Source organism: Nipponia nippon, unplaced genomic scaffold (assembly GCF_047370975.1).
Source record: "Nipponia nippon isolate SJK-2023a ecotype South Korea unplaced genomic scaffold, ASM4737097v1 scaffold_3, whole genome shotgun sequence".
Classification (NCBI taxonomy): domain Eukaryota; kingdom Metazoa; phylum Chordata; class Aves; order Pelecaniformes; family Threskiornithidae; genus Nipponia; species Nipponia nippon.
The window spans coordinates 115,646,472-115,661,935 of NW_028262347.1; the positions used below are offsets into that span (position 1 = coordinate 115,646,472).

Below are 15,464 nucleotides of genomic sequence, written 5' to 3' on the forward strand. Positions count from 1 at the left end.
CTGTGCCCGCCGCATGACAAATGTTTCTGTCGGCTTTGCACTCGCCTGGCTATCATCAGGCAGGCCGGGAAGGTGTTGGACCATCCGCCAGCCGGAGTTTGAACGCGGGGCAGCCCCTGGCCCTGCTGCGAGGGCTGCAAGTGCTGAGCGAGCTCTGCGTTGCGGGAGGTCCCCCCCCAGGGGCAGGTCCCTGCTCCTTCCGTCCCACGGAGCAGATCCACGTGCAAACCTTCCTGCCACGTCCAAGTGGGCAGATTGTGGCCAGGGTGTGGGAAGGAGGCCTGGCCTTGGGAGAAATGTCCCCCTCCGGATGGCCCGATGGCAACGGGGCAGCACAGGGAGAAAGCACCTCTAGGGAGCTGGTGGGGGCAAGGTCTTCCCAGCACTGCAGATGCTCGCAACACCAGGCTGAGCCCACAGTAAAGGTTTTTCCTGGAAGGTATTTGTGTCCCTTTCCAACACCCTTAACCCCTCCACTCAGTTGAGGTGGAGAAGGAAAAGCCTCGAGTCAGAAGGACTCTGCTCACCCTGACATCTTTTCCTGGGGCTTAGCTCAGCCTGTGCCTTCAGCTAAGCTGCGTTTGATCACTGGGAGAGCTGAGTTTGCCCTACCCTGCAGCCGTCTGTGCTTACTGTCCCCCTGGGAGCTGGGGCCGGTGCTTCCCCAGGGCAAGCCAGGCGGTTTTGGGCAGAGGCTGGAGGGCAGGAGGGTGGGAGATGGCTACCGGCGCCTGGGGGGAGAAGCTACATGGCAGCCTGTGGGTTACAGCCAGGGTGGGGGGACAGCAGGGACACAGCGGCAGGGGGTGGGCAGAGGGTCCTGGGATGGGCGTCAGCCGGTGCAGAGGAGTCGTTATGCAGGGCCAGGATTTAGGACTGGGGGACTTGAAGGGTGCTGGATGCTCCCCTGTGTCCTCCTCTGCGTCCCCAGCCCAGGCAGCTGCAGGGGTAACTGGGAGAAGCTGGTGCAAAGAAAGTTGTCCTTCCCGAGCTGGCTGCAGCTCCTGGATGGCTTCTCAGCATTATTTGCTTTTGCCACTAGATGGTGAAATAAGTAATAAGGGAAAACATGGAAAGTCTTGCTGCGTTCCCCAGCGGCCTTCCTCCCTGTGAAACCACACTGACGCGCTCTGCTTTCTGGGAACCCGGCAATTTCAGGCAGTTATCCCCTGGACCTTTTATACAGCTCAGCCTTCAAGAACTGCTGCTGCTCACCCCAGCTCTTTGATCTTTTTAATTCTAGTGGTGCCACCCTGGATTCATTTAGACACATAAACTGGGTTAAACGCAGACAGCAAACCTGCCTGATGCAAGTGTGCATGGAAAGCTGTCTCCTGCTGTAGCAGCTTGCTGTGGTCTGTTTTTTGAAGGGGATGTATGATGCAATCCCCCTTTCCCGCGGTGATCTGAACCTGCTGAGACCCACACCTTGCCAAGTGGGAACTGCAACCTTTAGTCCCTGCTTGGCTGCTCTCTGTTGTACCCTCTCTTTTCAGAGCTATTTGCTTTGCTGGAAGCTTTGCTCTGGCTGTGCCGAAGAAGCTCGCTGGGGATGTGCAACGCACTGGAGAGTTACAGCTCACCTGGGGCACTTCTGCCTTCACAAGAGGGACTGAATGAGTATTGCCGACTGCAGCCCCCAGCCCTGAGGTAGCGTCACTGCGTCAGTCTCACACAGAGGTGGTGAAGAATGGGGAGGGAAAGGGCAGAGACGTACGCTCGGGCCCTAGGGAGTGAAACTTGAATGAACGAGTTACTTTTCAGCTGACTAATTGAATGTTAACCTCTCCCAGTTGGGAAATTAACTGCTTTAAAGTGAGGCAGCCTCAATTTTGCCTTAAATGTGGGCTGGCTCTGCTGATGAAAGGTAACTTGTTGAGCTGCAGGAAATTCATTAGTTTCATTCAGGGAAGGTTACAAGCACAGTTAGTGGTGCCCAACCTTTCTCCTCTCTGAATGCTGGTCTGGGCACCTCTCCACATGCCTAGGACTACCTGCTCTTCCTCTGAAAAGCTGGTTTGAAAATCCCTTCTGGCCACTCCTGTACTGGCTCTGCTTGCAGCGCAGGCTTGGACAGCCGTTCCCTTTGGGGCACAGCAATGCCCCTGGCTCCGTTATTCCTCGCTGGGGCATCGCTGCAGGGGGGAGCTTGCTGCCTTTGCGCTGGAGCGGATCAGGGGGCGCCCACCGGAGCAGGGCGGTGTGGGGGTGACCTCCGGGAGGGAGCGGTGCTGGAGGGTGGGGGGTATCGCCTTCTCTTGCTCTGGCCAGAGCTGGAAGGACTTGGCTGTGGTTTTGCTGTGTTTTGGCTATATGGTCCCGTATGTATGGAAAAGCCCACCGCAGTGTGGTAAAGGGTTTTATGGGAGGCAGTGAGTCAGTCCCCTGAGTGAGGGGCTGATGGTGAGTGATACAGAAGCTCCCTGTAATATATTAGGGATGGTCTGTAGTCTGTTGGGTTCAGTTTTTATTATGTTTCTGCCCTTATTGGATAATTTCCGGGGGATCCATCTTGTGAGCCAGCAGGACGGGAAGCCTGGGGAGCGGGATGGATGTGCTGAGGGATGTTCCCACAGGCGTTTAGTTCTGGCCACGTTGCAGGATGCAGCGAGGAGGGAGGATTCCCAGCTAGGCAACTGGATAAAGAAAATTGGACTGTGTAAAAACACACTTGCCTGTGTTTGGCACGGAGGAACACATGCGTGTATGTACTTGTGGGTGCTACAGAGAGAAAATGCACATTTCTCTCTCCCCTTCTCCCCTAGGCATGAAGTGCCTGAGAGGCATGAGGCCAGCAACACACAGACAGCCAGGGAGGTTTCTTGTTGTGCACCGTTCCTCCTGCGGAGCTGAAATGAGCCTTTAATGTCACAGAGGCCACTGTGACACCAGGCAGAAGCAAAAGAGGGAAAATAATGAATAAATAAACCAGAGGCTCGCATGAGTGCAGTCCTGGTGTCTCAGCCTCACCCCCGACTCCGGCATGCTATAATCTGTAGCACGGAAATGTTTCTCTTGGCTGTTGGTTTAGGGCTGTGCAATCAAACCTGGTAGTTAAAATCTTGCCGAACAGGGCAGGCAACCTGAACGCTAGCTAATGAGGCGACGCAAGCTGAGCTTTTAAGCTGTTTGCAAAAAAAACACCGGAGGAGCAGGTGGTCACATAGGATCCATCTTGTGCTGGTTTGAGCCAGCTCTCTGCAGACGGGGGGTGGTGAAGAGCTGCCACCATAGGTAATATTCAGCGTGCCTCCTTTCCTTCCCCTCTGAACATCTGATACCGCGGCAGCATCCCTGCTCGCAAGGGGATTAGGTGCTAGCACAGACCGCTGTCGCAGCTATCCATTTCCTACTGGTTTATTCAAATAACTTGGAAAAGTACATCCAGCAGCTGAGTCCAGACAAACTCTGTTGAAAAACATGGCTCTGCAGAGGCCGTTGCTGTGAGATCTATGAAAAGAGCGAAACCCAAACCCGCACACGCAGTGGCAGGCGAGGAAAGGAAGGGCTGTGGGTTTGAATGTGTGTGCAGGAGGAAAAATGCCAGGTCCCAAAGCAGCTGGAGAGGTGGCCAGACCAGCCACGCTTCTGCTGATTTTTTTTTTTAATTAATTTTTAAAATAAAAGGAAAATATGAATCACAGCATTTGAAGCACCTCCCTGGAAATGGATGGTGTGCTTGCTGTATTACTTTGTATTACTTTGCAGTGGCACCATCATATGCCCAGCAATGCCAGGTTTACCTGCAGAAGGTCTGTGCCTCTTCCCCTGATAGCTCCTATGCTGTTTTTCCTCCTGGGTTTAACACAGTAAAGGGGACAAGCATTCTTTTTTCTGTGACTTGGGTGCATCTCCACACAGCTTGTCCTAGGCCTGGAGAAAAACTGGCCAACTTGAAGCTGCCGTGAAGGGCTGTTCAGTCGTTAGGGCCCAGGGGGTCATGAGCCATGGGATTTCACTGCGTTACCCCCAACGGAGCCCAGTTCCTAAAGCAAATCTTCCTGAAAGACACCTTGCTTTGATTTATTCAAATACATCCAGTAGCATGATCAAAATCCACAGCTACAACAAGGGCTTCCTGCCATGGATATGCAAATATTGAGATCAGTGCAAACGAGCAAACCACAGCTCTTCTAACACAAAGCTAACGGTGACTGCTGTTTCCCTCTGGTCGCAGAGCACCCACGGCTCCCCACCCAAGGCTTCCCTCTTTGATGGCTTGTGTCCCGTCGGCACAGAGCTGCTCTTGAAAGCTTCTGCTTAGAAATAATTTTGGCACCTTGTTCTAGTGGTTGCCCTTTCATGTGGTCCCCCTGGGAGCCTGTGCTGCAACGCCTTGAGCTAGCCTTTGGGTTGTCCAGCTTCTGTAACCCTGAACCAGACTGTCCAAAACCCAAGTCTCGGTCCTTCAGCAGCTCTTGTTACTTTTTTCCCTGCCAGAATCTTACTGCTCTTCTGGAAATAAACAATTCCTGGGGCTGCTTGTTCAAAACGCACATTTTGCAGCCTTATTACCATAGCGATTCTTTCCAGAGATTATCTCCCCCTATGTGGTTTGCTCCGTGCTGTGAGCAGCCCTGAGACCCCATGAACATTACTCATCCCCCTCTCCCCAAGAAGCAGCAGGGGAGGGTGGTCCCAGCTCCCCCCATGCCACTGGAAGCGATGCTGGAAGTGATGCCGGAGCCGGTGGGCGGAAAAGATGTATAAACATGGAAGCAGCGTGCCTAATTAATGACCTGAAACCAGCTGTAAAGGTCAGCTTGTTTGCGAGGGATGCGCTCGAGGTACACGTGCTGAACGCGAACTTCGCCGCCGTGCCTCGGAAAGGGCATCACTGCCCTCCCGGGACGGCGGCTGGCGGAGGGGGAGCTGTCAGAGGAGGATCGATAGCCTTCATCCTCGCTCATTAGTGCTCACCCAGGCTGCCCCCCTCGCCTGGCGAGCCCGGCTCTTCGCAGGGCTCTGCTGAGAAAGCAGGCTGCTTTCCTACGGAAAGGGCAGGCTCCTGCGGCTCTTTGGAGTGCGATGCCGCTGGAGAACAGGCTGTTTTCTGGGCTGTCTCGTCACGCACTTGTTGACTGAGTTCGAACTGCAGAGTCCTTATAACTCCTATCAATGCCGTCAGCAGCACGCATTCAAAAATTGAGCATCTGGATGCAAATGCCAGGGGTTTGATATAAAAATTTTATTTACTAGCTGGTTTTTTACCCCTGAAGCTTTTCTCTACAGTCTTCCAGGGGCTACAAATTTGAGTTTCTTGCCTAATCCCAGGACTCTGGGAATTGAGGCTTTATGAATATTACGAATTATCATCAAGCATGGTATAGACTCGTAAAGACGGCTGTCCTGTAGGAGAGGGTGTGCCATGGGTTGTCGTGTGAGATCTTAAGGGTCCTCGCCAGCCCCAGCAGTTTCCACCCACCTTTCATCTCAAGAGTTGGGCAGAGCCACAAGCTGACCTGCAGAGAAAATAAAGGGGAGACTTGGCGTTACTGAGTCACTTTGCAGACAGCGCTGAGTGCTGCTGGTGTCAATAAAATCACAGAGATGTCACACGCGCAATGATGGTGGCGGCGCAAGGAAAGTGCCTTTGATGAGGCAGGTTTCCTCCCTCTCCGAGATGAATACAATGCCATCCCAGCTGTCCCCCGTTTGCAGACAGCTCTCTTTCCAGTGGTTTCTGGAATAAACCCTTTTCTTCAGGCTTTTGGCCTCGCATGTGCCCCTTGTGCTCTTTGTCCCAGCAAAGAGCCCTGATCAAAGCTCCGCTTTTGCGACGCGGTGGCTTAGGAGCAATGTTGTTGGCTGGGTTTAGCTTCAGGCGGACTGAGGGTGTCCTGCCACAAAAGGAGACAAAAAAATCAAGGCAGCTGGTCATGTTTTGTTATTTAAATCCACTCTCTGACCGTTTTGGGGAACGCAGCTCGGCTTTGCAGAGAGTGTGGGGGCATGCCGGGTGTTTCCAGAAAGGCACCAGCCCAGGTCTGGAGCGGAGCATCTCGGACAGCCCGTGGTGGCCTTAGTGCAGGTGTGTTCTTACAGCTGAGGTCAAACTGGTCAGAGGAGGGGTTATCCCTGTCAGGCAGGGCATGGCCTGCACCCTCCCTCTCTCTGGGTCCTTCCATCCAAGCAGCGACCAAGAAGGCCTCTGCCAGGGGTGATCTCAAGCCCCTGCAGATCCCACATCTGAGGGAGAAGACGACCCACTGCCGGCCAGAGCTGTGCGTCCTCCTGCAGAGCACACAGGTCCCCTGCAACGAGCAGCAGGCAGGTGCTCACAAAGTCCAGCATCTCCTCGACCTCCTGCCTGACCTAACCATAGACTTAGGTGAGTCCCTTCATCCTTTGTGTCTCTACTTGCCCCTTGCAGTGAAGTCTGTGGTTATACATCGCATTTACTCTCAGACAGAGATCTTTTGTGCGTGCGTGTTGGTCATCTTGGGTTCAATTTACAGGTCTGAAGTCACTCCCTGCAGATTGCCCTTTTCTCAGGCAAACCGGTGCAGCGAGTCCTGCGCTCCCTTGCTGAAACAGTGGGACTGCCCCTCGTTTTCCCTCGCTCGGCCCCGTGCCAGCCCCAGAGGCTGTGCGCTCTGGCTCCCAGACCCCGTCTCTCCCACTCCTGCTCCCTCTCTCCTGGGCATCATCGCTCCTGGGCCTGGCTTATAACACGGTGAGTGGCGCAGGGACAAAGATGACAGGGCTTCCTCCATCTCGCAGAGGAAATACATTCATTGGCCCCAGCATTCAGCACTGCGATTAATTGAGAGCTGCCTGAATCTGGAGAACCAAGCGAGCATCGTTAGAGGCATCTGAAAATGAGGGAGAAGAGACCGTGAGTGAGAGGATCAGGGCTGGAGTCCGTGCGCTGTACGGGTGAGTAATCTGTACATGCTGAGAGCTGACTGCTTTGGGGGCCGGGCGGGCTACCAGGTACGTCACTACTGCTCTTTCGCTGTTAGAAAGGTCCCACGTTGCTGTTGCAGACACACAGGTGGGTGATGCCAGCCCCTGTACTCCTGGAGGAGCACCTGGGGATGCTCCCCAGGGCCGGGGCACCCCACGGGGCAGGGTGGGGGGGCAGCTGCCCGCCTGGGCCTGCTGCCTGCCTCCTTTCCTCCTGCCCGTGGGGCTGGGGAGAGCCAGCGGGGAGCACGGGGGAGGAAACGAGGGGGCCCCAGGAGGGAGTCTGCTGGGTCTGGCGCTGTGGGATGGGAGCCCTCGTGGGTGCTGCGAGGCAGGAGGGCCTGCGCAGCCGGGGCTGAGCCAGCCTGGGGGGCTGGCCCCATCCCTGGGTGCTCGGCCCCATCCTTCCCTTTGTGGCGGCTGCTCCCCCCCGCCCCCGGGCCGCTCGGCAGCAGCGTTCCCCTGCCTGCGGAGCGGGGAGCCGGGGCTCCTCCCGAACCCCCCGGGGGCGCAGCCCTGCGGCGGGGGAAGGCTGGGCTCGGCCGCGGCCGGCGGCCGGCGGGTGCAGTGAGGCGCCGCGGCCAGCAGGTGCCACTGCCCCCCCGCGCTGCCCGGGGCCGCCGCCGCCGCCCGCCGCGGTGGCAGCGCGGAGCGGGCAGCGCCCTGCCGGGGTCCGCTGCCGCCTCCCCGCGGGGCCGGAGCCCAGCCCTGGCCAGCCGCCCCCCGGCCGGGGCGCTGCCCTCGGGGCTCCCGGCGAGCACGGCCGCGCAGCCAGCACCCGCGGCGGAGCCGCTCGGAGCCGCCGCGCACACGCGGGACGGGGCGGCTGCTTCCACCCCGGGAGCAGCCCCCAGCCGCGCCGCCGTGGGTGTCCGGAGCCCCGCAGCGCCCGGACGGCGGGCGCGTCCGTCCCCACGCACGGCCACCCCCTCAAACACGCACTCGGGCCCCGCTGCCTCTGCCCCAGCTCCCCCGTGCGACCCGCCCCGGGGGCCGCTCCTCTCTCCGGGCGGGACGAAGCCGCTCCCGCCGCGGGCTGGGCGGGGAGCCGGGCTGGCCGAGCCCGTGGGGGCGGGGGGGGGTTGCGTGTGTAAGGGCCGAGGTGCTGGGGGTGAGCGGGCGTGCAAAATACAGGAAGGGCCGAGCAGAGAGCGTGTGTGTGCGCTGAGCGGGCGGGCGTGGGCACCAGGCGGGGGGGGCGGTGTCCGTGTCGGAGCCGGGGGGGGACGGCCGGCCGGGGCGGGGCGGAGGGTGTGCGGGGTGCGTGCCGGTGCGTGCGTGTGCGTGTCCGTGTGTCTGCATCTGTGTGTGTGTGTGTGTGTGCGTGCGCGCACCGGGGGCAGCTCCCCACGTGGGGCTGACGCGGCAGCCCCGGCCTGATCCGGGGCTATAAAGCGGTCGGGCGGCGAGCGAGGCAGAGCAGCAGCCGCCGCCGGCTGCAGCCCCGGCCCCGCTCCGCTCCGCGCCCCGCTGAGCGGCTCCCGGCGGGCAGCGCCCCGGCATGAGCCGCGGCCGCCCGCAGCCCCCCGGCCGCCCCCGCGCCGCCCCGCCCCGGCCAGCGGCGCAGTAGGAGCGCGGAGCCCCGCGGAGGAGCCGGGTGGGGCAGGGGGCGAAGGGCGGGGGTGTCCGCGCAGCCGGGGTTGATGTTTAACCTGGAGCGCCCGTTCACGGAGAGGGGCCACCTCTTCTCCTCCATGGAGTACCAGCGGCAGCTGGAGGAGGAGGAGGGCTACCCGCCTCCCGGCACCAACGGGACCTTCAACGACAGCGGGGCCGGGCCGGGCGGGGGCACGCCGTACCCCCTGCACACCACCGTCACCCTCATCAGCCTGGCGGGCTTGCTCATGCTCTTCACCGTCTTCGGCAACGTCCTGGTCATCATCGCTGTCTTCACCAGCCGGGCGCTCAAGGCCCCCCAGAACCTCTTCCTGGTCTCCTTAGCCTCGGCCGACATCCTGGTGGCCACGCTGGTCATCCCCTTCTCCCTGGCAAACGAGGTGATGGGGTATTGGTACTTTGGCAAAGTCTGGTGTGAGATCTACCTGGCCTTGGATGTGCTGTTCTGCACCTCCTCCATCGTGCACTTGTGTGCCATCAGCCTGGACCGTTACTGGTCCATCACGCAAGCCATCGAGTACAACCTCAAGCGTACCCCGCGCCGCATCAAGTGCATCATCTTCATCGTCTGGGTCATCTCGGCCGTCATCTCCTTCCCGCCGCTCATCTCCATCGAGAAGAAGAGCGGGCAGCAGGCTGACCAGGGGGTGGCAGGGTGCAAGATCAACGATGAGAAGTGGTACATCATCTCTTCTAGCATTGGCTCCTTCTTTGCCCCCTGCCTCATCATGATCCTGGTCTACATGCGCATCTACCAGATAGCCAAGAGGCGAACCAGGGTGCCGCCGACCAAGCGGGCAGAGCGCCCTGAGAAGAGGCAGAACGGCTTGGCCGACAAGGAGGACCTGCCAGCCACAGCCCAGCTCAATGGGGAGAAGGCGGCGGGAGGCGGTGGCGGGCAGGAGGGAGAGGTCAACGGCATAGACATGGAGGAGACCTCTTCCTCCGAGCACCAGGAGAACAACCAGTGTAAGAAGCCAGAGAGACCCTTGAGGGGAAAGACCAAGACTAAGCTGAGCCAGATTAAGCCTGGGGACAGTTTGCCCAGAAAGGCGGAGGAGGAGAGGAACACCAAAGGGTCCCGGTGGAGGGGCAGGCAGAACCGGGAGAAGCGCTTCACCTTTGTGCTGGCGGTGGTGATTGGGGTCTTTGTCATCTGCTGGTTCCCCTTCTTCTTCACCTACACGCTGACGGCCGTCTGCAAGAGCTGCTCCGTGCCCGACACCCTCTTCAAGTTCTTCTTCTGGTTCGGTTACTGCAATAGCTCCTTGAACCCCGTCATCTATACCATTTTCAACCACGACTTCAGACGGGCCTTCAAAAGGATCCTCTGCAGGATAGAGAGGAAAAGGATTGTTTGAAGGACCCTTTGCTATGGGCAGGACTAATTCAAGACTTTGTAGGAGAGTAAGGCATGGCTCTCTTGGGCTGTGCTTGCGTGGGATGGTTTCCTTCAGCTCGTGAGCAGGAAGCCTTTAAAACCCAAGATGAGTCTATGGAAATGCCGGGCAGCAGCAGCGAGGAGCAGCAGGCAAGTGGAAGCCCGAGCCGTGGCATTTGGCTTTCCAGGGGAGGATGGCTTTTGACTTGCTTGGTTTGTTTTGTTAGTGTGTTGGGTTTTTTTTTTTTTTTTTTGCCAGAATCTCTCGGTGGATATTTTCATGACTGCTCAGTTTGACTCTTTAAAGACAAGCATCGTGCAGCTCCCTGAGATGAACAACAAAGAGGGAGTATGCCACCCCAGAGGTGTTGGCTTTTTTATTTTGTTGTATCTTTTTGTTCCTGTTGTATATGTACTTAATTTTACCCCCCTTGTAAAATACAATATTGTATCCCTGAATCTGAATGTCTTAATTTTTGCAAGGCAAGCAGCTTTGAAACTGTGAATGCTTTAATTATCTTTGACACCTTAAAAGTTCCTCTCTTCCCACCCCTGAAACCCCCTCACTCAAAACCACTGAACAACTAGAGCCATTCCCCCTACCTGACAATTTGATAAAATCACCAAAATTTCCAATATCCTGTCATTTTTTTTTGGCTGTAAAGCTTAGGATCGCAGACCTCACCAGACTGGCTATTTACCTTGTTGGTTTTTATATCGTACCTGATTCTGTTCAGTTTCTGTGTTGCCTGTGATATAATACAGCTGAGATGCTAAGTGCCCTCCGTTGTTCATCACAGCTGACCCTGGCAGAGCGGTGGCTTTGATGTGCAGGCAGGGGCGTCCCGGGCGATGGAGTGACAGGCTGCTGCCCGTGCACCGTGAGGCTTGGGACCTGCCAAGCTCCCCACGAGTTAATCTCGGTTGATATTATACCACACTACAGCACCGAAATGTGTTCGATGCTAACTCACCTCCCCCGCCTCCAACTGTAAATAGATAACATTTCAAAGCAAATGGCAGGGTTCCGTATATCATGTTATCTCATTTGTATTGATTTGTGATGGTTTAACTACTGCAGGATTTCCCGCAGAAGAGGAGGGGGTTTGTGTGCAGAGGCTGTTCCACCTTTCTGAATTAAGGGAGAAGAGCTCAGTTTTTAATCTGCCAGTCTCATCTTTCCTAGGAAATACAAAAGCATCCCTCTTTCAGTCTTATACAGGGCAAAAGTATGAAATGGGAAACTTGACTGACAGTTTCTCCAATATTTTATAGTGTAATTAAGCTTTTTTTTTTAAAAAAAAATAATGTGTAAATATTGTAAGGTTGGAGCAGGAGAGAGAGTTAATACTGCTTTTACACTCCTCTCCTGAAATGTCTTTCAGCTCTTTCTGCTAAAAAAAATATACAAAAATGGACAGAACAAATCTAACGTCCTTGTGCCATGAAGAAATTTCTGGAGAATATTAAAAGGAAAAACTTTTGATCCATCACAAAAAATGAGTCTGCAAGCCTATTAATGCTATGAAAACAGCTTTATCAAATACTGACAAGTCACAGAAATTGTTTGGAGAAAGCAAAGTCTGTGTAAGTCTCGTGTATAAGATGAATTTACCTTCTCCGGAGTCGTATGGTGCATAGGAAGAGACTTTAAAGAAAACCTTTTTACTTTTGGGAAGTGTTTTGTTGATTTTGCTCTCTCTTTTGACTTTGTAATTAACTCCATGGGTCCCCAGATGCATCTTGGGACCTGGAGAGCAATGTTTACATTCACTTGTATTTTCAGAATTGAATCCTCAAGAGGTGAGGAAAGCAAATAAACTGTGCTTTACTGTAAACAAACAAACAAAACAAAACCAACCAACCACAAGCAGAAGTTGCTATAATGGATGATTATTTTTATTAAATAAAAGAGCGTTTACAGATCAAGTGTGAAAACCCTCTGGATAATCTGTTAGCTGTTTTGTTTTATTTTTTTTTTTTCCAGCTCTTCACCGATCCTCCGGCAGCTTTGGTCTTGACATTTTTTAAAGAGCACATTGGGAAAAGCACTCGTGTTTTCTGAAAGGCGTTGTTACCCCAGGTAGGGAACAATGGCTCGGTTCATTGCGCAGTGGCATAACAAATGAGTCCTTGATATTTCTTGTAGTTTTTCCCCCCCTTTCATGCCACAGTAAGAGCATTCACATGTTTCTTAAAGAGAAGAGCTTAGGGTTTCAGGGTGTGATTTGCTCCCTGGAAATGCAGCCTGGCACTATTGCTGGGGACGCCTGGCTGGTGCAGCATTTACAGCTATTGAGTTGAGCAGGTTTTTAATAATTAGGTTGCAGATGGGATTAGAAACGATTAGGCTGGAAGGCAGTATTTCTTGATATATGCAGGAGTGTCCATCTGCGTGGGGCTTTGTTTTCCAGCCCCCGAGAGCCAGCTGGCCGGGCTCGCTTGCCCTGGCACCGGTGCTGCCGAGACCCTCCCTGCAGGAGGGCGATGGGGGATCGTTCTCCTGCCGAACAAATGAAGTGCTGCTTCTGCGTGGCTACCTGCCTCCCTGAGGACGCTGAGGTCTGCTCGCCATCTGCTTCAGCTGGGCTTCTTTGCCACGAGTGTCAGGTAGCTCCAAAGGCAGGGGGGACATGAGGCGCCGATCCTGCGAGTGCTTTAGTGTGTGCTTCGTTTTGCCCAGGAGCACATGTAACCATTTGGGAGCTCTGGCTCCTGGTCTTCCCACTGTTGGGGTGCCTGGAGTCACCCTGCTTCCCTGCTCTGCTTCTTGTTTGGTGAGAAAATAAGTGCCCAGAGCCCAGTGCTGGAGCTGCTGGTCTCATGGCCCCACTCTGCCGCTGCCACCAAGGTTGCAACTGGAGGTGCTCGGCAAGCTGGGAGGTTGACCAAGGCTGGCAAGCAGCATCGCTGCTGGGTGTAGGGCACCCGGTGATGGCCCAGAGATGAACCTCTTGGTCACCTCGTGGTGGCCTTTGCAGGCCAGGAGGGCTTGATGTGGGCAGAGTGTCCTGCTGTCTGTCCTCTGGTCTCAGCTGGCCCTGTTGGCCTTGGAGGGTTTTACAAAGCAGACCCTCGCGGGGCAGGAGGTAATCCAGCAGCCATCAGTTATGCTTGCCCCATCCCTCTGGCTGTCTGATGGCCTGATGGCCGAACCTCTAGTACAGACAGTAGAGTATTTTGGTGGGTTTGGGGCTGGGGGACTGGGGCTTCAGTGGGCTTTCAGTTAGTGAAGCTTTGCACAGCTGAAATGTCTGATTGCTCCCAATTTTCCACCAAAAGTAGAAGTAAGGTGCAAAAAACTGAAATTATGCCACAAGGGTTGTGTCCCTCCCAAAACCTCATGCCCTTATGGTTCAGGTCAGTCAAATAAAATACTCAAGGGGCTGTTTTACACGTGGGCAGTGACTCCCTGCGTCTGACACAGCAGAGCTGCCTGCCGGTCCTTGTGGCCAGTGTCTGAACTTCCACCATCCTGCTGCCTTTGCCACCTTCTATCTGAGGCTTTTATTTCATTTTCCCTGAGCTGTCGGTCATTTTGGGTTCAGCTGTGTCCTGGACCCTCCACGCCTGCTGGGGATGGGCACGTCCAAGCCACAGTGACCTCCGGGCACCGTGGGCTGTGTGGTGGAGGTGCTGGGGTGAAACCACCATCACTTTCCCTTTGGTAGGTGAGGACCATCCCCTCTGCCTCTGAGCCAGAGTTGTGTTGCTGTGGGCTTTGCTGGGATGCTCCCTCCAGCTCTGCCATAACTGTGTCCGGCTCTGCCGTCTCGCTCACCTCCGTGCCTGCCCCATCGCACTGTGGGGCTGAGTCCCACCGCCCTCGCCTGGTCCCAGTGCCCGGCTCTCCCCCTTCCCCCTCCCGAATCCCTCCTCAACAGGAGAACGCTGCCTCATTGCTCCCAGCTCATTCCCATGCAAATGACACATTAGGGGATGTAATGAACTCTGGTTGTTTTTTATAATCTTGGGGCTGAAAGATTAATGGTGCGAGGGTGAGGAGGGAGACCTGCCTCCCCAGTGGGGTGGGAGCCATCCGGGCTGGTACAGTGAATGACACTCACGGCTTTGCCCCTGGAGGGGTTTCTCACAGCTTTCCAGCATTGGGTGACCCTGCACCCCACCCTTGTGTGGGGACCCTCTAGGACAGCCCAAAGGTGTCAGCTCGGGGCCATGCAGGAGGGGCTGCATGAGCAGCAGGGTTGCCCTAGCAGAGACTGGTGACTGCCCGCCCAGGGCTTGTCCCTGACCTCCTTGGCCTGCTGACACATGCATTTATTTCTGCGGGGTTTTGGTCCCCCTTCTCTGGGGCACAAGGAGCTGGTCACGCAGAGGAGCCTCTCCAAGATACTCCAACGATGGATAGACTTGGCCCGAATCAGTCTGCTCATGCAAAATGAGTTTCCTGTGCCTGGGGGAGCCTCCGTGGGTTTCAGGCCATGTCCGTCAGCTGTCCTGTGCCGTAAGTACCCCCATCCCACCCAGCATCCCCTTGGGCAGGGGTTGCTGGACCTGGTGCCCTGCGATGTCCCTCTGGGTTGAGTTGCTGGCCTGGCTGCCTGTGAGGCTCTCATCAGCTGAAGCTCTTTGTTTTATTTTATTTCTTAACGTTCCCTGTTCTTTCACCACTGGAAAAGTTCAAAGTCTGCTGAGATTGCTCCTTTATTACAGCTGGTGCCCTGGCAGGCAGTTACACTTGGAGCTGTCTCACTGTTTCTGCTATGAACTGCTCTTTGCAGCTGGTTTATAGTAACATCTCTGTGACTTGTTAAATATTTGTAGCTGTGATTGCTGTGCCTTATCCCAAGCTGTAGAAATGGAGTGAAGAGAGAACAGAGTTAGCAGGGAGCCCACCCCTTGCATTAGCCACTAGTACTCAGTCAGCTCACAAATGCTCCAGGACCAGATCCTGACTCCTGTGAACAGAAAGGGTTGTAGTCTGAGCCCTGGGAAGTCCAGGTGAAATTCCAGATGGGGGATCACGCTGCAGTAATGCTGCACGAGGCCACAGCGCACTCCCAAATGTCCCCAAGGCTGAGCAGAGGGGGTGGTGAACAGGGCTGTGGGGGGCACCATAAAACATGCCTTCCTTGGGTCAGAGCATGGCCGGTCCCAGGAGGGAGGTTTGTTGCAAGCAGAGGAGAACGAGACCTGCTGCCATGGAGCAGGGGACGTTGGGAGGTGTTGAATGGAGATGCTGATGCTTGAGCTGGTCATTCAACATCCCTTCCTTCTTGAGGGACCTTCTTGGGCATTTGAGTGGTCCCCTAGGAGTGCTCATTTCCCAGAGAGGACCACCAGTGTGTGAGGACATCTCACAGCCAGGTCTATAGGGAGGTGAGATGGGTCCCAGCACCCAAGTCCAACAAAGAGGCATGAGGAAAAACTGTAAAAGGGAGTGGGAAGGCATCTCCCTCACTTGAGCATAGGTGTCTATCGGTAAAGGTGTAAACTTGCCGGCTTAAACTGGCTTAAACCTGCTTAAGCTGGCTCTAGTTTAGTCTTTTAGTGTGACAGTCAGCTCCATATTGGCCAAGTTAGGAGAGACCATCCG

General features: G+C 55.6%; 1 protein-coding gene and 1 long non-coding RNA gene across 2 annotated transcripts; both read left to right on the plus strand.

Moving 5' to 3' along the window:
- The first annotated feature begins 8,397 nt into the window (after positions 1-8,397).
- Positions 8,398-11,836, plus strand: ADRA2A (adrenoceptor alpha 2A). Its single transcript, XM_009476044.2, has one exon. The coding sequence runs from the start codon at positions 8,553-8,555 to the stop codon at positions 9,885-9,887; it is 1,335 nt and encodes a 444-aa protein (XP_009474319.2). The 5' UTR covers positions 8,398-8,552; the 3' UTR covers positions 9,888-11,836.
- Positions 11,837-11,891: 55 nt separating this feature from the next.
- LOC148054856 (uncharacterized) lies at positions 11,892-14,372 on the plus strand. The gene is made up of 2 exons (XR_015706788.1): positions 11,892-11,990; positions 12,322-14,372. It is a non-coding gene; the product is annotated as an uncharacterized LOC148054856 (long non-coding RNA).
- Positions 14,373-15,464: the final 1,092 nt, after the last annotated feature.

What these genes read in the sequence shown, in the direction of transcription:
- ADRA2A (XM_009476044.2), top strand. Translation starts at nt 8,553, where the DNA reads ATGTTTAACCTGGAGCGCCCGTTCACGGAGAGGGGCCACCTCTTCTCC.